Source organism: Passer montanus, unplaced genomic scaffold (genome assembly GCF_014805655.1).
Source record: "Passer montanus isolate IOZ18808 unplaced genomic scaffold, ASM1480565v1 scaffold10, whole genome shotgun sequence".
Classification (NCBI taxonomy): Eukaryota; Metazoa; Chordata; class Aves; order Passeriformes; family Passeridae; genus Passer; species Passer montanus.
This window is the reverse complement of record NW_024356505.1, coordinates 9,217,964-9,242,934: the sequence shown is the minus strand read 5'-3', so window position 1 is coordinate 9,242,934 and position 24,971 is coordinate 9,217,964. Positions and strand designations below refer to the sequence as shown.

Below are 24,971 nucleotides of genomic sequence, written 5' to 3'. Positions count from 1 at the left end.
AAAAACTGTTAATATATTTTTTGAGATATTTGGAAAATTAAAAAAAACAACCCTGCTTGAAAATAGTATTTTTTTTCTAGGCAGTATGAAATAGTCATTGTTACTAAAAGTATACCAGAAATTTGTATTTTGTGTAAACACCACAGGACTACATACATAAAGATCATGCTAAGAAGTGGTGTAGCTATTTAGTGTTCCTGTGGATAGAAATCTTTTACTTGAAGTACTGAATGTGTCAAAAAGTTGTCCTCTGATTTGTCCAGAAGGACAACTGAGACCAAAATAAAACCATTTGCCATGGAGCAAGAAAGGGTCTGAATAGGTCACAGAAGAAGTGACTTATTGCCAGCTCCTGTTGATTTTGCCCTTAGTTTTGATAGCTGGATCTTTCCCTAAAGGAAGAGCTTCAGCATTCAAACAACAAGATAAGGACTTCTGTTTTGACATAAAAATAAAAAATGACCACCCCTGGATGGGGCAGCTCTGCTCTGACCTTTGCACACCACCGTGCCTTCAGAGCGAGCGTTTCTTGGCTGGCTGCACCCACTGACAGCGTCAACGGCACGGCACTGACTTTCCACATGACAGGAAACCTGTGCTGCACTGGGGAGCTGCCAAGAATTTTGGAGAGGTGACCTGGTGTGCAAACAGCTCAAAATGGTGACAGCAAGGGGTGGGAAGGAGTGATGATGGGTCATTTAAGGTGGGAAGGTTAGTCAACCCTTTTGGTTGGTCCCTTTTGGTCCGCTGCCTCCCTGACCACAGATGACACTGTGACAGCTGCTTTCCCTCCTGGCACAGCCTCTGTCACTTGCTGCCTCTGTCACTCAACAGGTTTGACCAGTTTCAGGGCTGATGAGCCCAGCATCTTCACAGGATCCTCCCTGTCTCCTCCATGCCACAGAGAGACATTAAGAAATTAGCATTTAAAGTTACCATGAAGTAGAATCAAAGCAATCCACACAGAACTGCTCGGAGAAAATCCATGGCAAGCTTTAATTACTGCACCAAATACCTTGATAAACCCTATTTTAAAAAACATTTCAAGAAGTTTTCAGTGTAACAAATACTTATCCCTACAATTAGCATGATCTGAGTGTTAAATTGGAATAGAAAAGGTGGAGATGGAACATGCAGAAACTGCTTGTCTTCATGACAATAAATAGTTGTCATTTCACTAATTAACATGAAATTTTGCCATTTATTTGAAATTAATCAGTATCTGCTTCTTGATAGAAAGACTTGGTAATCTATGTAATGATCTTTAATTCTATCGCTCTGCAAGGAACACCTGTTTGGGTTGTTTTTTTTGACGGATGCTGAGAATCATAATTAAAAAACTGTGATGGAGGGAAGATATGTCAAGGTACTTAGAAAGGGGACACTAGGACTTCCCTCATATACGGACAATGAAACAAGTGGAACAGCAAAATTAGTGGCCTAATGACCTCAGCTCTTGGTGGCTCTGTGTCACAGACTTCTAGAGCAACTATTCAAAACTAATCATGTACACCACTGATATACAGGCACAATGAGCCAAAAGTACATGACCTTCTCAGCAAGTTTCTTTGAAATGCAAACAAGAATCTGACACATCAGGGAAGCTAAGCCTCTTTAGTTTAATGAAGAGCAAATTATCTTCCATTTCTTCCCATAAAATTGTGGCAACAGAGTGTATTGCTTGTTCTCAGTGTTACACAGGAGTTCAGAGTTGTTCAACAGTATGAGAAATTTCACAGCTTGAGTATCTGAAACTGCCCATAAATTATTTCACCCTCTCTAGTCTCTACCAAGTATGAATTATTCCATTAACATTCACGTGATGCTGTTTTCACCACACTGGCCTCCTCTGTGCAGACCCACGGACCTAATCAAACACATAATCAATCAATCTGCTTGTCAGATACAAGCAGCAAACAAGACTTCTTTGTGTCCTACACAATTGCCTTTTGAGAAAAAAAAGTGAGCTATTGGTTTGTAAGAGCAAGTAACACACAAGTAATGCATGGCGGGCCAGAGCCTGTGGTGCTGTGGGGAAACCTTGTGACTGAATTCCTGACAAGGGACATTTCTGATGGGTTACTCACACTGCCCTGACTGGTGCTCTGAAATGACACAGTATGAAAGAATATTTTTAAAAGATGACTGCAATCATTGGAATCAAAAGCTTCTTGCAAGTTAACAAAAGACAAAAGCGGGCAACACTTTAGCTTCAGCATTGCTGAGCTTTCATGAAGGATGAACTCTTGCTGCAGAACTCATCTCTGCAGAACAGAAGGGAAAACAACAGAACAGCTCAACAGTTTTTAAATGTCTCTCAGATTCCCAAAGGGCAACAAAAAGAGAGAAACATGATACCCATCGTTGTTTTGCCTCCTTTTTGGAGGGGATGTCAACTATTGTCTTGAGATCCTGCAATGAGACAAGAGTTGGAAGTCATTTAAGTGGGCAAGTGTGGCCACATCCTTTCCTAAGGCAGCCACATCTTTCTGTTGTTATGCATAAGTACACAATAAAAACCACAGAGGTATGCAAACACACTTTGTTAAAGCTTTACATACATACACCACGTGATCAAGTAATTTTTATGTGCATGTAAATTGCATTCCACAACTTGGACCCTATTCACACCAGGTAAGAAACTTCAAGCCCTGACAGCCCCTATTGATGTAATGAAATTAATTCTGCTAAAATTACTTTTTGAAAAGGCATTAGCTGTATTTCAGATGAGTGGGAAACACTAAGAATCAATTAAAAACCTGTTACATGCCATGTTTACTTGTTACATGCCAAGTAAAAGTTAATTGATAAATGCTTTTTACAACCATGTTGGAATTTAACCATATAAAGTACAAATAATTCTCCACACAAGTTTCCTACGTCAGAAAGGGCCTGACCTTCATTATATAACAAAATCAGGTCAATGATTTCTGCAAAATCTGTGTACTTTTAGAGATGATACACATGGCAACTTACTTTAATACATTAGATCAGAGCACACATTCCCTGGTCTTGCATTTGAAAATTGCTACAATTCCTTTTATGTAGAATACTTGTGGAAAAATCATGAAGGTATTTATGCAGTAGAAATTTGAACAGGGGCTTAGGTAGGGTTCCTGTAAGTTTGATTTACAGCGTCTACTGAAAGATTGAAATTATTTTTATTAACCAACCTGAAAAACCTCCACTACCATCACCCAACAGCAGCAACTCAAGACCTCTGGAAATCATCAGGGCTGGTGCAGAAACAGAATAAGTAATGGCCCATTATAACCAGTGATGGAATCTTAAACATCTTTATTTAAATAGTCAAAATAAATATTTGATAAGGCATAGCTAACCAAAGTACCACAACATTTACTTTTTTAAGCACGTATCAAAGGAACATGAGTGCCACCTCCTGGTTTAGGCATGGAAGCACTCTGGGTTGTGCTTACTGCATTCCAAACTTCCAACTAGATGTAGGGTTTTTTTTGTTCTCTTCTTTTCTTAAAGTCACTAGAATGTTCATCTTCAACATTCACAGAATGCTGTAAGAACAGAAATAACTAAATGCAAAAATCCAATAAAATTTGCTTATCTTTAGTGCCTGGAGCAAAATAGCTACATAAGCTCTTCACAGGTACTTTTCCCCAAATTTAACTTCACAGATGTCAAATCCTATTAAAACACAGGAATTACGACAATTTTAAGTAAATATTCAAGTGCAGTTGCTTGTAATTCAAGAGGCAGTCTTGGAATCAATATGGAGTGTGTTCTCATGACTATTCTACCCTAAAAAATGTCTTTATTAATTAAGGGAAATGTATCAATCTCCTATCCAGGAAGTGACAGAATCTAATAAAGAAGGGCTGAGAAATTTACTACAAATGGCACAAAGAACTGCAGCCCATTTTATATCTACTGCAACAGTCAAATTACAAAGTTGTTGAGAATATAGGGGTAAAATACAACCCACTTCAAGTTCCAGTCCTGCACCTTAGCAGCTGTGCAGGGGTTAAAAAAAAGGCTGACTCCATTTCACACAACACCCTCAAATGTGTATCACTGTTATGTCAGAGTCATTTGGTAACAACTACCAAATTTCATTCAAAGGAACTTTAGAAGCAATTTAAGAAACAAATCTGCCCAAATTCAAGTGTTGCCCCCACTGCAGATACACATACAATGCAACTTCCCCGTGTTTACAGGAGTAAAGTCAATTTACCAACACACAATTTACCAACACTGGGTAAATGTTGGCTCCGTGTCTCTTGTTTTCTCCCCATATTCAGTATGGGCTAGAAGCACAGGAGCCCACAAGCTGGGAGAAGCTGCACTGTGTTAACTCTGTATGGCATCGTGTTCTGTGGATTCCTAAACCTCCCCTCCCAACATTTCAGCTCTGTGACATTTCACACTTGCATATACCCATATACCATAAAACCAGTTTTTCTCCACAAGCTAAGAAGCCACTGCTAGACTAAATGTTATCATTTCCTGACTCCACACTCTTCTTCTGTGTATTGGCTTAATCAGGAACATAATCCTCAAGTCTTCGGGAATACATAGAGCAACTTTATATATTTTAAGTATAACCCTTTGGAACAAAACACATTCATGTGTTTAATGTCCCAGCAAACTCTGATTCTTGTTAAGAAGACAGACAATTATTGCACTTGTATCCCACAGCAACACGCACTTCCCGAAGAACCACAACTCTTTCCGCAGTCACCATCCCCATACTTTCTCATCCCAAAGCAGCACAGTCCACGATGCATTCATCAGCACTTGACCAATTCCTTGTTTGGCAAAGGTTCTGCCACGACTTCATCCCGCATGAACTGCTCCTAAAGACAGCAAGCAGGGATTTAGGCGATTAACATTGTTTTTGGATCTCCTCTACCTCACAAACACCACAACATACACCCAGGCCAGAAAACCGAGCGATTATAGCATGAATCAGTCCCCAAAACACAAAAGTCGCAACGCGCCTACGAGGTGAGAAGAGCTGCCAGGGCTGCTGGAGTCGGCCACAAGAGTTCTTCACATCACTGATTTCATCCCGCCTGTATCCTACCCCACGCCCACCCAGGCAGAGGCGTCTTTTTAAGCCCAAACACGGCAGGAGGAGAGCAGAAAAACGAGAGACCAGGCAGCAGATGTGGCTCCAAACCAGGCATTTTTTAACGCTGCCCCGCGCTTCCCGCACGGGACTCGGAGGGACCCGGCTGGAACCGCGTCCGCCTGCCCTCCCTTCAGCACCCACCTGGTCGTAAATGACGCGCAGGATCAGGGAGCAGCTGGGGCAGGTGGCCACGTCCTCGCCGTTCTCCAGGTCCTCCTGCAAAAGGCCGGGAGAGCGGTCAGGCCCCGCCGCCTGCCCGGCCCCCGGGCCGCAGCACCCCGTTCTCCCCCCAGCCCTGCCCGCCCGCCCCTCACCCGCGTGATGAGGAATCGGTCCCCGCAGGGGCACGGGTAGCTGTAGGTCCCGGTCTCCTCGTCGTACTCAAAGTCCTCGATCTCCACCTCGTCGTGGAACACGGCCATGCCGCCGGGGAGCGGCGGAGCCGGGCCGGGCCGGACGGGAAGAGGCGGCGCCTGACGGGGCACGAGGGCGGCACTGCCCGTGACGTGATGCGGCGGCGGGTAGGGGTGGAGGGGAGCGGGCCGGGGATCCCGGGATGGCAGCGAGGGTCCGCCTGGGGAGGAGGGAGTGGGGGGACAGGAGGGTGAGGGGCGGCGGGCTGAGGGGCAGCGCGTTCGCGTCCTCCTGGCTCGCCCTTTCCTCACGGCGGGAGCCCCGCACGCCGGTCGGAAGCGGTGGCCGGGCCGCCCTCTGCGGCCGATGGCGCTGCCGGTTCCAGCCCTGGCGTCTTGCCCGGCGATCCCGGGGGCTGCGGGGGGACGGTCGGGCCCTGCTACGACCTTGTCCTGGTCCCTCCCCTGCCACTTGCCCTTGTCCCTGCCCTGCCCCGTAGCCGTGTGCTTCCCCTGCCCCTTGGCCGCCTCAGTGCCGCCCCGCCCCGGCTGGGCACGGGCTGCCGCCGCCTCTTCCCCGCCGCACCGCCTCCTCCCAGCGCTCACCGTGTTCCCCTCGGTCCTGGGAAGAGGGGAAAAACTTTGTTTTCTTTGATTACTTTTGCAGGAAGGACTGTTTGTCTAAAGGAGTGTTTTACTGAGAGATAGCTTTTGAAAAAGGGCTTCCTGTGCCGCTTGCTTCAGTACCCTTGCTGTCCCCCTCTGCACTCTCTTGCATTAGCCTACCTCGTAGTTTGCACTTAAGTGCGATGCGGGTGAACTAAAAGTTCAGGTAGCGAACTCCCTTCAGATAGTGACATGGGATTGTGGGACAGAAGAGATGCAGACATACATCTCAAAAGATACTAACCCAGGGCCAGTGGATCAGAGGGAATGGAGAATGAATGGCTCGTTGGTTTTAAGTGAGGAGAGAAGTTAAGAAAAGCAGTGCTTGTTTCATTCCGTGGAGCAAAGGAGGTTTATAAAAATATGTTAAGGGTGGGTGTCAAGAGGATGGAGTCAGGCTCTTCTTGGGGGTGCCAACCACTAGGACAAGAGGCAATGAACAGAAACTGATCAGGAAGCTCCACCTGAATGTGAGGAAGAACTTCTTTATTGTGTGAGTGACCAGGCACTGGAATAGATTGCACCCAGATGGTTCTGGAATGTCTCCAGTGAGAGAGCCTCCAGTACCTCTGGGCAGTCTTGTGCACTGTACTCTCTCAAATGGCCCTGCTTGAGCAGGGAGGTTGGACCATATGACCCACTATGGCCCCTTCCAACTTCTGAGAAAAAAGAGGATATTTGGAATGGCTGTTCCTCTACTGCCTTGGGTAAGATGAGAATAAAGGGAGAGCATCCCACCTGACAGGAGCCTGAGAAGCTGAAGCACAGTGCTTTCATGGAGGGCAGGGAATTGCCAAAGAGCTGGATGAGTGAAAAAAAATCCCAGAGGTGACGGATCGGGGAAAAGCTGTTCACATTTTGTAAAGGCATGAGTCACACTTCTGTGTGGTAGGGGAGAACCAGGACTCATTAAAAGGCATTTTAAGAATTCATTGGTTGCAGAGTAAAAATTGCAAATTATTTTTATCGTGTTTTTCATGATTGGAAAATGATGATAATATAAATGGAGCAAGTTTCTTGAACTATGGTTTGAATTATTTCTAATTTAGGATAGAGACTCAGCCTTCAAGCAGTTGTATCAACAGGGTCCTTCAGCTGTGACTATAACATTAGGCTAACATTTCTTTTGTTTCCAGTATTATGTATCGATATTGAACTTCAGGTTGGTTGGAGGTGTAGATGTCTATTACCATGATGTACCATATGAAAGATTCCAGATCATAAAGTGATCTCATCAATTCGAGAAACTGATTTTTGAGCACTCTGGGTTTACAGATAATATGCCAAGGTAGAAGAATGGGGCTTCATTAGATGTGTATTTTGTTGTCCTAAAATATTTTGAGATTGTTGTCAATAGCGTCTACACATTTGATGCAGAAAATACTAAAGTGTTTTGCTTAAACACTTAAGTATACTTTAAGCACTCTGTGATGCTGTGGAAAAAAATTCTGAAGTAATTTTGCTCACTGGGGGTAGGAGACTTTTCAATAATTCAATTTTTAAAAGTTGCAAGCTGCTGTGGAATTAAATGCTGAAAAACTATTAAAAATTATGGACAGTTAAAAGCTGCAGGAAGTAATTTTTATGCTTGAAAATGGGCATTTTGAGTAGTAACTGTAAATGTATTCCATTTTTGAGCAGCCTAATTTATGGCAGCTCTGCTTCATTCATACAAGACTACAAACAGGACAGATTACTAAGTGACCATCCAGTGCAGCTGTTAGTGAAATCCTAGAGAGTACTGGCCTGATTAGTTATCAGCAAGCTGGATCAGTGCCATTTCAAGGGATTAGAAATGCAAAACATTTTGAAAATAAATTGCACGCCTTAAAAGAATGCATGGAAAGATATTTAAATTAAAGTAAAATATTAATGCTTTAAAGAAGCAATGGACTGCATCATGGGGATAAATATAATTTGATAGGTGATGGTATATGATAGAGAGTTATGCTAATCCATTTTAGGAAAAATAAAGGCAGATTTACAAGGAATGAGAAATATCTCTTGGCTCTCTATGAACCTGTTCCTACACTTGAAGGGTTGTTCTGACTAACCTTGAATGTTGTGCATATCAGTTTAGCTTTCTCTGTCACAGCTGTTTGAAAGTGTGGTTTTGAAGCTTCCCACTGTGTTTCCACTGCAGTGAATATGAGAATCCTCCACTTTATTTACTCTTTAGAGGTGTATTATGTAGGGTACACAGAAGTGTGAGGGATTCATGTGCTTTTAAATAAACCTGTGAACAAACAGGCTTAATTAAAGTTTATAAAATTCTCCACCCAGAACCTTTTCTTTACCACTAGAAAGGGAATGGACAGTCAGTGTTTGATCTTTCATACATGATTATTGTTTGAACATTTAAAATCACAGATATGTTGGCTGGAAGGCACTTCTGAGCATCAACCAGTGAGAATTTGTGCTTGGAGCTGGACAGTTGTTCACACTGGATTAAGCCAGTCCCAGGTGTAGACCTCTGTCATTAGGTTTCTGCTTTCCAGCCTGCAGTTTCTCAGTTCCCTTTTGAAGGGGAGCTCTACTATTCTGACCTAGTATCATCCACAAGTTTGCTGATCATAGAATGGCCCAGAGGGGACCTCAAAGATCATCCAGTTCCAACAACCATGCCATGAACAGGGATACCTTCTGCCTCATCATCCAAGGTAGTGATAAATATATTGACCTGTATCAGCCCCAGGGTACTCCTACGGTTTTAGCCAACAAGTGAAACAAACTTGAAGCCATCAAGTCTTCAATTCTGTCTGCCCAGATAAGTTTTCAGCCACTCCAACCATCCATCTGGTCTGGTGTGTGTGCTTCAGGAGCCACAGGACACTCAAGGTGTGCTGTATCCTGTCCCCTTAGCTGTGTGACCAGACCTTTCATCACGGTAGCTGTTTGGATTTATGAAATGTGACCTTCCCCTGGTAAGTCTGAGTCACATCTTCCTGATTGCTTTCTAAGCTTTCACCCAGCTAAGGGGACAAGCTCTGAGCATTTTTCCAGATACTGAGATGGTGCTGACTCGATGTAAGCACTGCTTTTGCCTCTCTTAAAAATGAGCATGTGTAAGTCTTTTCCCAGTCAGTTGGAGACTGTGTGATAGATGTTTTTCATAGGTAATAGATACTTGCTTGACAAGCATGTCAGCTGTGTCTCTTAGCAACCTTGAGTGTAACCCATCTGGCTCTGTGCATTTGAGTGCATCCAGTGTCTCTCAGCTGGTGCTGGCCCTGCTCCTACTTATCCCTCTCCTTCCTAACTACCACTGGTACAAGCAGAGGTCTGGGTGCAGACTTTGCCTGTAAAGACTGAGGCAAAGGGAATGCTGAGTACTTCAGCCTTTTCCATATCATCTCTGACAAGGTCTTTGCCTTGTGCATGATCCCCAGTGTTGGAACAGACAGTGTAAAACTCCCCCCAGGGAGGAGCCTGGGAGTCCCCACCTGAACCTGAATATACTGAACCCATTGAAATCTGTATTTCATGGTCTTCCCTCACCCCTGATGGATCAAATGCCCAGCCATCACTTTGACTAAGTGAAATTGCAAGAGTCAGTTCTTGTCACTGGATTAATGGTTGGTGATATCTTTCCACTATCTTCTCTTATCCTTTCTTTCTCTTCCTTTCTTTTCCTTATATATTTTCTTAAATGGTTATTTTATAGTTTTATATTGTTTAATTTCTATAGATAATAACTAAAAGGGCTCTGTACCTCATTTTCATTGCAACCAAATTGTTCTAAAACAAACCTGTTTTATACACGTATGTATATATATAAATATATGCATATATGTATGTATAAATAAACACTGGTCATTCAGTGTCATTTCACTCTAATCTGCCCCAGGGAATGTATTAACAAGAACCTCAGTTACCCTCACCTTTAGGAGTGGGCATAACATCCCTTCACTTGAAGAATGCACATTTTCACTTGTTTATGAAACTTTCATGCTTTTAAAATTCCCTCTCATTATATTTGTTGCAAGTTTTAGCTCCAGCTAAGCTTTGGCTTTTCTGATTTAAGGGAAATAAAAGCTGGAAACAAGCCATTTCAAACACTGAATGCTTCATTTAACAAATATTAACGATTTTTTTTTTCAGGAACCAGTGATTCCGAAGACTGCCTGATCATCATGGCTCATGCTACTATTTATGTGGGTTGCACCATTCCTCAATTACTGAGAGGTGCTCAGAGCAGAATTTTTCCCTCTCATTCTCCACTGGGGGTGTTGAGACACTCTGCTTTTTGTTACTGCACAGGGAACGGGTAGGTTATCCACCTCCTTGGTTTTTTTAAGAGAATGCCATGGTAACGTCAAAATCAAACTGACAAATTACTACAGACCTATAAATGCTTAATGTAACTCCCAATTATATATTTGTATTTAATTCTTATTTAGATTTATGTCATCAGTAGTCTGGATTACACTGGTAAATTGTTATGCTAATAGAAATTCATATCAGTAAGGGACAGTAGCACAGCTGTCAAAATGACAATTATCTTTGTTTGCTTTTTCTTGCAGCACAATAAAATCAAAAAGGAAAATGGATCATCTAGAGAGGACAGCAAATAATTTTCGACAGGAGGTTAGTGTTCTGTTCTCTAGGATGTAAGTAATTATTTTTTTTTTTGCTGCAAAGATAATTATACTGGATAACAGTATTTGATTCTTAGGCTCCATTTTGCCTTCTGCCGGAGTCTGGTTTTCTTCTTTTTCTCCTAATCTTTTATATTTGTTACTGGTATAAAATTAGCATATTTAGTGCTCAATGGGTGAAATGTAATGAGTTTTAAAGTTATTCAGTGATATGATGCTGTTTACTTTATGTTGGACAAGAAGCTTAATACATTTCTGGCCAACGATGCATTATAGTAAGTTATGCATAGCAAAAGTACATGGATACCCCTCATCTCTAAACGGACTTCTCAGATTTTTATGGATTTCTGCAATTCTGGTTCAGGTTTGAGATTTTAAAATGTGGAAAATGTCCTTTTATAACATAGGAGTAAGGCAAAAATTGTAGACATTTTGAAGGGAAAAATGATAAAAGATCTTCAATTTTATCTAATTTAATTCATAAATACAAGGAAGATATAGCATTGTTCTCCATCAAATCCAGAAGTGCTTATTCTGGATCTCAGTTTTGAGCAGCAAGCATTCTTTTTCATTATGTTCAGAGGGAAACATACTCTTGTACTTCATACAAGATATTTCCTTTCTGTAATAAGCTAAAGTAGATGCACACACACCACACATCTGTCAGCCTGTGTACATGAAGTCCTTCTCTGCTGTTTTTCCCTAACTATAGTGGAGAATAAATCACCTTCTTCCCAAGAGGAAGCTGGGAGCAGGGGATATGTAGGTAACCCCCGAGAGAGAAGATTCAGCACTGTCTGACCTGGGCTGTAGATGCATGAGACAAATGCAGCACCAGAGCTGTGAGCCAGCTTTTGGAACCACTTAGCTCAGCTGTTCACACCTAATGCCAGCTCTTCCCTGAGTACAGATCAGTGCTGCTTGTGGACATCCAGCTGCTCTTGTGGATCCTGTTTTACCTGAGAAAATGGATGTAGAGACAGGCACAGACCAATGCATGTTGTCCTTTGCTTCTGACATGAAAAAAATTATGGCACTTTTGAGTGTTGCAACCATGGGGTTTTTTAATATTTATTGTTTGGCTTGCTTCCTTTCTCTGCTCAGTGTCAGTACCTGGAAAAATTCGTGGAAAATGGATCCTTGTGAGGTGTTGGAAGCTCAGGGTTGGTGCAGGGAACTGTAAGGCACAAGAAAGAAAAGGAAGCTGTATGAGATAGGTGAAAGATCAGGGCTCAGTTCTTGCTACTGCACATTCTCTGCATATCAGAGGATTATGCTGTTTGTTTTTTAATGCTTGATTTATTCTTTGTTGCTTTATTTCTACCCACTTTAAAATCAGTTTACTTTAAATCCTCTGCTTGGTTTTAAATTCCGTAAAATCAGCAGTTGGTTTCCCTCAGCCAATATTGCCTTATTTGGCCATTTCAGTCCTGTAAAGGATGAAAGAATCCTAAATCTGTGTTACATTAGTGTGAATGCTACAGAACATTGCCTGTTGAAGAGTGATAATGTGAAGGACCAGCGCAAGGAAAAGTGACAAATGCTTTCTTGAAATACAGCTGCTAAATCCAGTCTTGTGCCCTCGTCTCACTGCAGCCTTGCTTTGACCAGTTGGGTACCCTGGTGATAGTCCAAAGTACTGGCTGAATGTCTTTGATCACCCTGACTCTAATTTAATTTTTGAAAGAACTTTATACCAATTAAGAATTAAATTTCCAGTACTCTTGTAGCTCTCTCAGCCAAATAACAAATTAAGGAGGGTACTGAAGAGTAAAGGAGGGACTTAAGAAGTCCAAATTTAATGTCCTTTTCCTGCACTCCTCCATCAGAACAACCATTGAAGTCATGTATCTGACATTTCTCTTGTTAACTTTGACTGACTGCATTCCTCATTTAATACTGTCTGCTAAAGTGGAACAGGAATCCATGCTACTTAAGTTTAAATTAGCAAATGTCCTGCTGTTTAATGGGACAGGGAACGTGTTCAGATGTTACTTTAAGAATAAATTAATTTCCTGACATATGTTTTAAATTACAGCATAGTTGCTTAAATTTTTTTTATCTGTTTGATCTTAGACAAATGATAAATGGTAGAGTTGTGGTGGTATTTTGAGTATTTCCTTGTGTGGTAAGTGACATCAGCATTTTTAACAGTAAAATCTGTGTAGTGCTCTATGTAGAAAATACTTAGGGCATTGCTTTCTTTGTAGAGGAAAAAAGGTTAATAATTATAGTCCAAAAAAACCTGAAAAGGAAGGGTAGGAAGGGGATGAAAATCCATGTTGCACTGATGGGCATCAAAGAATTTAAGTGGGGTACTCATCCACAATGGGTCTTTTTGCAAAGTCTGCTTTTCATTTTTCATCTTTTTTTTAAACGCCTTAAAAGTAGTATTAACTGTGGCTCTGACATCCCCTCCCATGTGGCTGCCAAACAAAATCTGCTCTGTTAACCAGCCATGAGACCTTGTGTCTTGGTTTCCCTGTGGTCATATCGGGGTGTAGGGGGTAAATGCAGTAACACAAGGCTTGTTGGTTTTCTTTTATTGATTCATTAACATTAATGCATAATTTAATTACTTAAATTAATTGTCCCTGGGACTTCACCTGCAACTGATTTTTTACAAGTATCCTTTGTCTTTATATAAAAAGAGATCTTTTTACTTTGTTGCTGGAGGATGCAGGAGTGTGTGTCTTTTATAGATGTGTGAAAAACCTGATCAGTGATAACTAGCTATCTCTTTATAGCTATCTTCTCTTCAGCTGAAATAAAGTAACTTTGTATATCTATAATCTTAGAAAAAGAGACAGACATGGCGGACTGCAAGTACAAACACTGTTCTCCATTCAATGACTATTTAAGTGAATCATAGAATGGTTTGGGCTTGAAGGGACCTTAAAGATCATGCAATTCCAACCCCCTGCCATGGGCAGAGACACCTTTCACTAAGCCAGGTTGTGTAGGGCCCCATCCAGCCTAGCCTTGAACACTTCTAGGGATATAGTCCATTTTTGTTTCCTCACCTCAGTGAAAAATATTGATGCTGTAGGTAATGAAATGCCATGGGTAACATGGGGAAGTGATGGATGTCTCATGCACAAAAGCTTCTTGAGTGCTTTTGCTGCAAATTATATCTACATATCACAATGGCTTCTTTTCCTTTTGCTAGGTAATTACACAAGCAAAAGTGTGTGGAATCACCAATGAATCAGAGACAGTCAAAAGGCTTCGTTTGGCAATTGCAAATAAGGATTTTACTTTCAAAGCAGGACAATGGTAAGATCTGGTGTATTTGAAGGGGAAATTACTAGGAAAAGTCCACTATAACAAAGTGATGAAAGGTTTCTGATCCTTGAGCCTTGGAAAAAGTTGTTCATTTATATAATATTATGTTTTCTTATTGGATGCTCTGTCAAAGAGCTGATATTTGGCATAATGTTTAAACAGTCATTATAAAAAATGCTAATATTACTATCAAAAGGGCAGAAGTGAATATTCTTTAAATGTTCAGTTATAGTGTTTTGGTGTTTTCCTGTGGTTTATTATATTACATTGTTTCTTCAGGAGTACTTTGAAGTTCACTGCACTTTGTTCTGCAGGCTGTTTTTATTTACTAGTTATTTTTACAGCGGAGCTGAGACTGCTAATTTGCAAGTTACTTAGTTTTGGTTTATTTCATCCCCTTGAAGTTTCCACTTTGAAAATGAAGCCTGTTGCATCAGATTAATATATTAATGTAAAGAGACAAATTTGAAAATAAAAACTTTGAATTATTAAGCCTTTGAAACAATTAGCTGTTTGTTTAAACAATTTTACAGGTTTGGTTTTTTTTCCCAGGGCAGTAGTGGATTTTCATGTTTGTCTTCCTTCCTTGTTTAAAATACTCTCACTCAGTAACTTTTTTTTCTCTTAGAAATTAATTTAAAACTAGGAGTAGCTGCTTTTGGCAATGGACATTTGTATGTTCTTAAACTTTTTATTGGCTTTGGCCATCTGAAAGTGGTTTTGCTGAAATCAAAGTATAGCTGCTAGGATACTAGCAGCATATGTTACTCATGGAGTGTTAATATGCTGGCTTTTAAATTTAGAACCAGAACACAAGATGCTGATTAGCAATAATTTGTTTGTGAAGTAATTTGCTGCAGTTTTTGCACATGTTCAGTGACTCATATTAAATTCTTGCTTGCCAGTACTTGCAACATACATTTACCCTCCAAAAATGTTTTTGAAATTATCATGTGGAAACTGAAAGCTTTAATTATAATTACTCTTCTTCATTTTCTTCTTCCTTGAAAGTGTTCTAATGCTGTTTTGTAAGGTACACACCAACTTCTCTGTACTTGTATCTATAAACTGAGGTTGCAATTTTGGTGAGCAACACATTTTCCTGAGTAGAAAAAGCTAACTTGTTAGGATTTGCTATAGTAAGATGTTACAGTCAAAGATTGCCACTGAAATGTTTACATTTCCTGAAAGTGTTCTAATTACTGAGTTTTTCAGAAGCAAAAGTGAATTTGTTTTGTAAGCACTTTGGCAGATACTGGCTGGTCTTTATCTGACTTCAAATAATAATGAAGAGACTTGTTGCTGTTACACCTTTTGATTTACTAAACATGCATTGAGGTATATGCATGTTGCACATACTGTGAAGAAGTAGCTTTATGGTTTTAGTGTTTCTGATCTCTCACTCCAGCAATGGGTAATTATTACTCATTTCTTAAAGATACGGTTTAGGTGGATTTTAAAAAGAGGGAAGTAAAAAAACACCCTGAGATATCTAGTTTACATCTATTTGTACCTCTCCTTGTTGTGGGTTTTCTTCACTTTCTTCCCTTCTGCTGGTCTTTTCTCTTAGGCTGTCACAGGCAGCATTTCTTCAGGAGCCCTCTCGCCCTCCCTGACATGGCTGAGAAAAGCCATCAGAGCTAGTCCACCACAAGATAGTAAACTGTGCCTTGAAATCTCTCATAGTTACGTACTTGGGGAAAAAAATACATCTGCATTAGTATTTGGAAAAGGTAAAAACCATGTTTGATGTAGGTTTTGCAATCATATTTGTGTGTTTCCCCACCAGGCATGGATAAGGTTTCCCTTACATGCCAAGGAGAACATCTGACTTGAATGTCAATTGTGACTTTACAGCACAAATTCTCATATTTTTCGTTAAGTTCATCTAAGTAGGAAGATTATTTTCCACCAGAGGGAGGTAAAGAGCTTCAGTAGCGTCGTGAGATGTTCTTTGGCAGGATAAATGCTGCAGTTCAAGAGTCCACCCATCTCAGCTGCCAGAGCCTGACTGTCACTAAAGCTGGACCCCACCGGCAGCCGGGCTGCACAAGCTGAGGACACTGAAATAGGCTGGCCATTTTTTTTTTGTTGTAGACCATTCTTTTGCAGTCAGGTATCTTTATGCATCATCAAGATATTATAAGCATCAAGTTAAAAATTGTATCACACTGTATGCATTCTTTGAGAGAAGGAGATTTTTTCTTCAAAGGGTGACTTTTTGGTGGAGTAAGCAGACAAGATTTTTTTTCTTCAAAAAGTGGTGAACTACTCAAAGTGCTGTTCTCTTTTCTCAAGCATTTGTGGTATCTGTGAAGAATACAGCTTTGCTGTTGAAAGAAAACACCTGTGCAGTAGCAGTCAGTCTGTGTTTCTTGTTGCATCCTCACTTAACTAATACTGAGCCAGCCTAACCCAGGCTTGAATTGAATAATGGTTCTCTAGTACCTGGCATTGTTTATCAGTGTGATTGTTTCCTAAGGGGACCAGCACAACTAGTTACAGAAATTTGGTTTATTGTGAAATACAGTGCTTTTGTTAAGTGCTGTAGAAAGCAGAAGCATTTAAAGATTTAGGGAACACAGAGGAGTGCAGGTGATAGATCACAAACCAACTTGTAATTTTTTTCTGATAATTATTTTGAAGTCTCATCAAGGCTTATGAAAGCCTTTTATGAGTCTGAATTATAGATACTTTGTATATAGTAATGGCTTGTCTTCCATACTGTCTAATGGCTGATATTGCAGAAGCTTAGCCACATGTTGCCTTCTTATCTGTACAAACTCATGCATGGTTTGCTTTTAAGCTGAAAGGAAAAAAAGTAGGAATTTATTCCAGTTCAATTTCCTAAAACCTAAAAAAGCGGTATCTGCCACCAGAGGGAGCTGCAGTTCTGCTGCCAGCTGTGGGCTTCTCAAATGGGAAATTTTTATGTACTGCTTGGTTTTATTTCAGATATTTCATCTACCCAGGAAAATAAAGTGTTTAATATAAAGTAATTTCCCTAAAATTAGAATGCCAATCTTCTTACGTTTGAAAATTGAAGAGCCCATCAAAGGGACCAAAAAGAGTGGGAATTAAGCTACTCTATCAGACCATAATTATGTTTTTGTTCTAATATGCAAATAATTTATTTAAAACACTTAGGATTCTAGTCTGTTGTGAAATGTGACATCTGATGCTAAAATCAGAATGGTTTGAAAACCTTCTAGTTTAGCAAACATGATTACATGGTTCTAGAAGAAAATAATTCTAAGGAAATAGTGTTACTCAAGGTTAACTCCCTTTTTGGAAAAGTTATGTTAGAGAAATGAAGATGTTGTAAAGGAAAGATAATTGAAACAAAGGTAGCCACATTATTTTGGCTATTGTTGTCCATGTTTGGGGTTGTTGGTTTCTTTTTTAAACTTTCGTGTCTGATCTATTTTTAGGGTCGATTTCTTTATTCCTGGAGTATCTGTAGTTGGGGGATTCTCAATATGTTCAAGCCCTGGCCTGTTAGAACGAGAAGGAATACTAGAGCTGGCAGTAAAGCACACTGTTCATCCTCCTGCTCACTGGATTCACACTGAGGTAAATGAAATTAACTGTGAGATTGAGCTTGCTCTCTTTTTTTTTTTTTTGAGGTAAAGGGGGTGGTGTTTGTTTTTAGAGCATTTGGTGCTATTAACTGCAAAATTCATGTTGACTTCTTCAATCATTTTGGAAACAACATAAGTCTTAAAACCTTTTGTTCAGTAAGGGACTGAAATTGGATGTTTATATGGAAATATGATTACTGTGATCTTTTGACACCACTTCTGCTTATAGTGGACTTAAAGTGATATTGTAGTTAGTGTACATAAGGATTCTCACTCCTTTGGAATTAATGATTTTTTGAAAAACCTCTGTTTTCAGAGAACAGGCAGTGTTACGCATTACAAAGTTACCTCTGACAACCTTCCATAATTCCTGACTATTTTGGCAAATATAAACTGGGAATCATTGACAATCACAGATAGATGCAGATTATTAAAGGGGAGCCAAGGAAGATACTTAGATCAGTTCTTCTGAAATGATAAAACATTTCAGAATATCTATAGTATTCTTTTAAATACACAGTATTTTTGTAATAAAGATGTAACACAAGGCTTCAGTTTTTGCTGTATGAAAAGTGAAGTCTAAGACTTGGCCTAATGGTGTTCCTCATTTACCCCATTTAGTTTGTCAGATGAGTCACATGTTTCATCAGTGATCTGTCCTGTCAACTTTTGTTCTTTTCACAGTCTCTGGAAACTATTTATGAATTTTTGCTGTTGTAAATAAGTTTTTGTTGCTGAGTTTTCTGGTGGAATTTATAGGATAAATCTTTAGTTAAGGGGTAACCAAAATCAAACCTGATGCCATGGAGAAACCTCCAGGGTATACATGGACTCTTCTAGCTAAACAAAAGTGCATGCTTTTCTTCAGGAAACAAGCAGAAAAAAAATAGCAACCTAGAATTCAGAAATGTTATATATATGGTGACAAAACTGGTACTTAATTGTTTAAAAGTTGCTTTGAAAGGAAGTTGGTATCTCAGGTTAAAGATGCAATGGGCATAATTAGCACTGATGTACTCACTCTATTTGTGTTTTTAGAGGTATTTATTTCTTAATATTACTGTATATAAAATAATAAATTTTAGCACCATGTACTTTATATAACTTGAGGAAGATGCAGACTTTTCTTTAAAAAATATCCAAGTGATGTATCGATTGCTTCACTGATCTGCCTGAGCTGTGTCTATAAACTAGGCTAAAGGACAACACTTCCTCATGGTATTACTCCAGAATTTTACTGTTTGTTCTTGTATACTGACTTACTGTTATCATTGTCATGGCCAAAGCATGGAAATATCTGGAAGACTGCTGGTTAAGAGAGATTCTTCCCAAATCCCATGTCCAGTCTTGAGGAACTATGGCTGGTTAAGGGGGCAGATGTGAGATTGTTTCTCCCTAAAACTGCTTATTTCCTCAAAGGGTACCATATTCTGTGTCCTCCTTAAGCCACATGGATCTGGAACACATGTGGACTTGTGCTTCTCTAGACCAGAGTAAAACATGGTGGGAAAGCCTGGCAGTGTACATCACAAGGAAGAGGGAAATCAGTTTCAGATAATGAATGCTCATTGCCCTACAGTAGACTTGAGAGACAATAGTTCTGCAATAATTAAGAAAAGTAAGACAGTTGTTGGGTGTTTTTAATGACCATGCTTACTATCTTAGTGTACTATGTGTCCTATGCAGTATCTGCATCCAAGGGCATCCTTCTTGCTCCTGGTGGAATTGTTACATGTTTGCACCTTAGCTGTCTGTGCAGCCTTTGTAATGGAACTCCCTTTGTTTTGGTTTACTGTTTCCTGCTGTGAAAAGAATTCTTTGGAGGAAGTGTTTTCATCCCCTAGGCTAATTTTTCAGCAGTTCTTTTTCTCTCCTCCATTCCCACCTTCCTTGGTTTCCCTATCTTAATTTCATCTTTTAAAACCTATATATGGCCTAAGTGCTCTAATTTGTTCTGTCAGGATGCAGTGATGTGGAAGAACTCACCTGACCTCTCTGTAGTGCAGCTTCACCCTTCAGACAGGATGCAGTGCTGGTTTACCAAGGAGATACTGACCCAAGTGGGTTTTTTTTGCTGTAGCTTTTGTTTTCCATGTATCAAAAAACCATGCTTGCACACATTTCTTGAGGAATTTCTTACATAATTTCTTACACACAAGTGGGGAGTAAGAGAGATTTTCCCCTGATTTTCCTTCTTCTAAGTCTCTGAAGTTGTAACTGAGAAGTGATTCTGCAAGAAATATTCTTGTGGATACTTGTTTCACTTCTGAGTAGTTTTTAATTTTAAGGAATGGAGATGGAAAAACCTTCTGTGTATGCAACTTATTTTGACCTTCAGTGACCTTATAGGAAGGCCTTTTTTGCCATGAAGCTGGTTTTGGGTAGAAGTGTGATTTCACATGTTGAGCTTTGGTTTTCACAACCACATATTGTTCTTGGAAAACTGTGTGAATTGTTCCTCTTTCAACTCTTATGGGGAAAGGAAGGGGGAGTCACCATCCTGCCTTACCATAAGACTGAAACTTTTGAAAGTACAACTAAATCCCTAGAGATACTGGGTTACTTCAGATAGTTGGAAAGTGTGTGTATATTTTAAAGTCCTTCTGTTTTTCCTTCACTGGTCAATTAAAATAAAAAACACAGCCCAGCAAACCTTGTGACTGGGATGCAAAAAGAATAAGATTTCAGCTTTTGCATTTAGTTCTGAAATTAAATATCTTCTTTTCCATCCTAGTGTACTCTTGACTCAGAAGTGGCTCTGCGAGTGGGAGGTGATTTCTTCTTTGATCCTCAGCCTGGTGACTCCCCAGTAAACCTAGTGCTGATAGCAGGGGGTGTTGGAATTAACCCATTGTTTTCTATACTGCTGCATATAGCAGATCTTCATGGATACCAAGAGGGTAAAGGAAATAGACACAAATTGGGAACAGCGAAGCTGTACTACAGTGCAAAAAATACGAGTGAACTCCTATTTAAGGTAAATCAAAAGTTTTTTTTAAAAAAACAGGTCTCAGCTATTCAGCTGCTAGTGTGTATATCAATGTTACCAAAATCCAGAGAGTCCTTCTGTGTAGGACACTGTACAGAGACAAAAGTCACTTCCTGCCTCAAATCCCATGTTTTGTTAACTACTTATGCTAGTGTACAAATTAAAGCTGTTACTGGACACATCTGCTCTCATTGATTTTGTAAGTCAGTTACTCCTGAATTGTACTATATTCCTGCATTTTACTATGATCTTGTAAGAGCATCATAGTATATTAAATATTATATATATATGTATATACACACTAACAGTCTGCATAGTGCTATAATACTGTAACCACATAGTCTAAGTAGAAATTGTATTGAATTGAATGTAAAGATTAGAAAAGAATAATTCTATCCAAAGGAATACTTCCTAAAATAACAGCAGAGCTTTATTGATACTGTATTAGTTACTAGTAAGTACTAGTGTGTGAATGAAGGATTTATAGCTGGTTTTAAAACTGCTTGTTTTACTGCAGTACTTCATCAACATTTACTCAGCAGTTAACAATGAGTTGTCACACTCTGCCATTAAGGTTTATTGACAATATCTTAGGGTCAAATTAGCACAGCTTCTGTAAAGAAGCATCCAAAATGATTTATGGGTTTTTTAAGTATTGAAAGCTTTTGACTGTAAGATGCAGAGCTGTCATGATTCCAGAAACTGTGTATAGGATTCATGACTAGTTTTATTTCTGTACTTCTATGTTTCTAGATACGGAGATAATTCTTGCTTTCTTTGAAAAGTCATTTGTTTGTTGCTAGAAGCAGAATAATCTGCTCTTCCTTTTGCCACCTACTGATCTTCCAGTCTGTTCTAAGCATGCACAGGTTTTTCCAGTGCCAGTACTGACATTCCTGGCATTCACTTAAGCAGTTTTACAACAGCAGAACTTTTGCACTAAAGTTTCTGGGACAAAAGAGAAAAGTGTCATGCACAGTGCTTAAAATATATCCCTCCTTCATTCTTCACATGTCCCTCAGATCCAGAGCATGGCTGTCAAAATTCTTCACTTCTGTGCAGAGGATTGAGGAAGTAGAATCTCTAGCAGCCTTTATGGTGTTGTGAGAAACATCTGTACAGGATGTGTACAATCTCCAGGAGGACCTGCTGGGTTATCACTGATGGTTTGGAGGATATGGTCCCTGAAGGAGCAGCTGGGCTGACAAGGGCAAAGGGACATGCCACGGTGGGGTCTGATCCTCACTGTGGATGTGCTCCCATGTCACAGGCTAAGGCACTGGAAATATCCTTAGTGCAAATTACAGAATCACCAGCATTGGGGTACAAAGACAGCAAGTCAATAGTAAAGGTGCTGGTGGAACACTGCACAGCAGTGGCAATATGTGCTGCTCTTCATCCCATTTTTTTTAGGGATTCAGGAACAGATTTTCTAAAAAGTAGAATCTTTCTGGGTTTGTTTTTTTTTTAAGCAACCCAGGGCAGACTCAGTGCAGTAACTAGTTAACAAGCAAACACTTAACAAAATGAGCAAATTTACCTAGAAATTATTTTACTTCAGAATAATTTAAAGAGTTTCCAGTGTCCTGTATGATGCAGAATCTAGGCAGTAGCTAAATCTTAATTTCAGAAATAACTACAGCATCTGACTAACATATTCTTTTTTTGCTGATTTGAACTGAAGCCACTGGGGGTTTGGTGGTAACTTACCACAGCTGTGACTTAGGGAACTGAAAATGAGTTTATACTTTCTACTCTGGCAAAAATAACATTAGCATTACGTAGTAGTTGGTTTTACTTGAGAACAGGAGACACTAAAGGGTCTAGTGACCTTATCAGATAAACCAGACAAGACTCAAAAGTTCTTAACTAATGGTAAATACATACTGCAGGGTTTTTTTTTAAATGGAAAACCCCTATGGAAGTGGAAGGAAGAAATACTGAGAATTCATAAGGGGAAGAAAGTGGGAAATGACCTAACTGGATCTTGGGTCCAAATCTTACAGATTGTAATCTATGTCAGAAAAGGAGAAAAGCACTAACATAGCTGGCAGGGTATTCACATTCCAAGTGTGGGAATTCTGTGTATGTGTGCAGGTCAGGCCTGTGGAATCACACCCATCAGGTTCTCACTGCTGAAATGCAAAGTCTCAGTTCTCACTAATAATGACTGGCATTCTGGGACTGTGTGCATACATCTGCTTTGATTTAATGGCCTGTGGTGTAAGCAAGTGTGTTTAACATTACAGAAAAATATTCTTGGTTTGATGAAGGCGTTTCCTGGAAAGATCACATGTTGTTTCCACGTCACCCAGCAGCGCTCACAGATCTGTAAAGAACTGCAGCCACACATTACAGGTAAATTCATGGCATTTTGCAGAGATCCTATCTGAAGCCCCAGTTTGATTACATCCTACAGGATGAAGCTGTGCAAAATAACCCAGCATTTTTACATTTAAAGCTTCAAAATGAGATGCAAATTAAACAGTTTCTCTGTACTTATTCCACTTCGCAGAAAACTTTTCTCTTTACAATTTTTTTCCCCTGTTAATCCTAAACTTTACATGGGTATTTCCCACTGCAGACTTTATTCTAGAAACTATTCAGCAAATGCTGTTTACTTTCCTTGAGGTGGGATTGATGAAGGATGAGCTGACTGCTTGTGAGATACAGTTCAGCATGTTTCCATGTCTGCTGTATTTGTGTTAGAGATACCTATTTTTTTCATGTGAATTTGGGATTGTACTTGTCTGTAAGCCACGTTTATCTTCAGTGACTAATACCCTCTGCATTCCAAGTACAAGCACTGATTTAAATCCCCAGAAAAACAAATGGTTTTGGAAGCCTTAAATCTCACTATTATCCTGGAACAGGCCGGCATTTTTAAGAAATGAGTGCTTGAAATACCTCTAACCAGACACTATTTTTGAAGTGACTTCATGATTACTATTTCTGTTCTCATTTCCTACTTTTTTCCTTTGTCAGAGGGAAGAATATCTGAAAAGGATCTAGAGAAACACGTGTCTAATGATACTTCATGGTACATCTGTGGTCCCCCTCCAATGATAGAATCTATATCCAAACTACTCACTAACATTGGTGTTCCTAGAAACCGTGTTTTCTTTGAGAAATGGTGGTAGTGACACCTGCTGAAGAGAAAATTATAGTATTTTTTCCAGTGCATTTTGATAAGCTAAAATGTACAGAGATGGACTATGAATTATTTTGAAGATTTTAATGAAGATGTTCTCAGTGATTAACTGTAATATGCCTGAAATACAGTGCTGCTGCTTTGGGGGAAAGAAAAGTGATTTTATATTAAAGACATTGACATTAACTGGTCTGGTTTTTTGATGGTTTGCCTTTTCTTATGGGTACCAGCATATTTTCACTTCATACACTTGCTTTGTTAGTCAGCTTTTAAAAGATTTTTTTTTGATGCCTGATTCAGCACTTATAGAAAATTAGTTGTGCAGCAACGCCAGATATGTTTGTAAGGATAATTCAGACCACAACCTCTGAATCTGCTCCAAATGAGTCAACACACTTCCCTCCCCAGTTCTATATAATGTATTTACTATTTTTATAGAAGAGCTGCTGTGTTGTGACTTCCTTCTCTTGCCATTTCTTCTCAGAAGAAAAAAAAACACCTTTTATGTGGTTTATGTAAATAAGTTAGTTGTGTTGAGAAAGATATTTTCTCATAATCCAGTTTAGCCCTGAGCTGAAAGTGTTGACTGCAGCAATCATAGGAATTCCTCCCCTGAACCTGTATCCTGTGCTGAACCTGTGCTGAGGTTGTTCAGCCAAGATTGTGCTTGCATGGGCCGTGTGGATGTGTGCACTGGCCACAGCTGCAACAGCCGAGATGGGAAATCTACACATAATCTGCATAAACTACAGAGCTTTAGGGGATTCCAGGACATATTGCTTGGAGAAAGGTCTTGGGAAAGGTTAGTCTTGCAAGGCATGAGTGTACCTCTAGGTGTAATGGCTGATACCTGAGCCCTTCCTGAATGAACCTTCTTTGACCAACTGCAAGAAAAACTCATCATGGAAATCAGGAGACCAACAAAATCTATATTTGGTTTGTTAATTATCTGCATAGACAGTTCAAGTCCTTAAGTGGCCAAGATTCCTCCTGTACATTTGAAGACCTCAATCAGGAATAGTATCAAAAGTACTAAATTCATATTGAGTTAGTAAAAATGTTAAATGGATAAGGCCTTCCCTTTGTTAGTGGCTCCTTTCCTTGAGTTACATGTTTCAGACACAATCAACTAGGTAATGCAGCACATTCCTTGCCACGAGTGTCTCCCTGTTCTGCCTTAAACAGGGGGTGCAGAGGCACTGAACCAGCCAGTTCCCAGCCTGCTGCCATCACCTTGGTGT

At 39.8% G+C, this 24,971-nt stretch overlaps 2 protein-coding genes across 9 annotated transcripts; one reads left to right on the top strand and one right to left on the bottom strand.

The window, feature by feature from the left end:
* Window positions 1-3,280: 3,280 nt before the first annotated feature.
* On the bottom strand, window positions 3,281-5,559 carry DPH3 (diphthamide biosynthesis 3). The gene is made up of 3 exons (XM_039703448.1): window positions 5,422-5,559; window positions 5,249-5,323; window positions 3,281-4,829 (listed from the first exon to the last, which is right to left on the bottom strand). Exons 1-3 carry the CDS (start codon window positions 5,527-5,529, stop codon window positions 4,764-4,766), a joined length of 249 nt encoding a protein of 82 aa, XP_039559382.1. The 5' UTR covers window positions 5,530-5,559; the 3' UTR covers window positions 3,281-4,763.
* On the top strand, window positions 5,494-23,916 carry OXNAD1 (oxidoreductase NAD binding domain containing 1). 8 transcript variants are annotated; one of them, XM_039703374.1, is made up of 9 exons: window positions 6,128-9,050; window positions 10,228-10,393; window positions 10,650-10,713; window positions 13,894-14,000; window positions 17,441-17,582; window positions 20,325-20,361; window positions 20,470-20,567; window positions 22,829-22,937; window positions 23,565-23,916. In XM_039703374.1, the coding sequence occupies exons 2-9, from the start codon at window positions 10,260-10,262 to the stop codon at window positions 23,717-23,719; spliced, it is 846 nt and encodes a 281-aa protein (XP_039559308.1). In that variant the 5' UTR covers window positions 6,128-9,050; window positions 10,228-10,259; the 3' UTR covers window positions 23,720-23,916. The 8 variants fall into 8 exon arrangements, with proteins under 8 accessions (XP_039559273.1, XP_039559293.1, XP_039559308.1 ...); XM_039703367.1 differs by having other exon boundaries at window positions 20,467-20,567; XM_039703330.1 differs by having other exon boundaries at window positions 6,129-8,786; window positions 8,894-9,050; window positions 20,325-20,567.
* Window positions 23,917-24,971: the final 1,055 nt, after the last annotated feature.

Excerpts from the sequence above, each read along its gene's own strand:
- DPH3 (XM_039703448.1), bottom strand. The coding sequence starts at position 5,529 with ATGGCCGTGTTCCACGACGAGGTGGAGATCGAGGACTTTGAGTACGAC. Across the intron at positions 5,324-5,421 it reads ACCGATTCCTCATCACGCGG|GAGGACCTGGAGAACGGCGA; the intron begins GTGAGGGGCGGG and ends GGCCTTTTGCAG. Across the intron at positions 4,830-5,248 it reads TGCGCGTCATTTACGACCAG|GAGCAGTTCATGCGGGATGA; the intron begins GTGGGTGCTGAA and ends TGCTGTCTTTAG.
- OXNAD1 (XM_039703339.1), top strand. The coding sequence starts at position 10,260 with ATGGCTCATGCTACTATTTATGTGGGTTGCACCATTCCTCAATTACTG. Across the intron at positions 10,714-13,893 it reads CAAATAATTTTCGACAGGAG|GTAATTACACAAGCAAAAGT; the intron begins GTTAGTGTTCTG and ends TCCTTTTGCTAG. Across the intron at positions 20,568-22,828 it reads CGAGTGAACTCCTATTTAAG|AAAAATATTCTTGGTTTGAT; the intron begins GTAAATCAAAAG and ends TTAACATTACAG.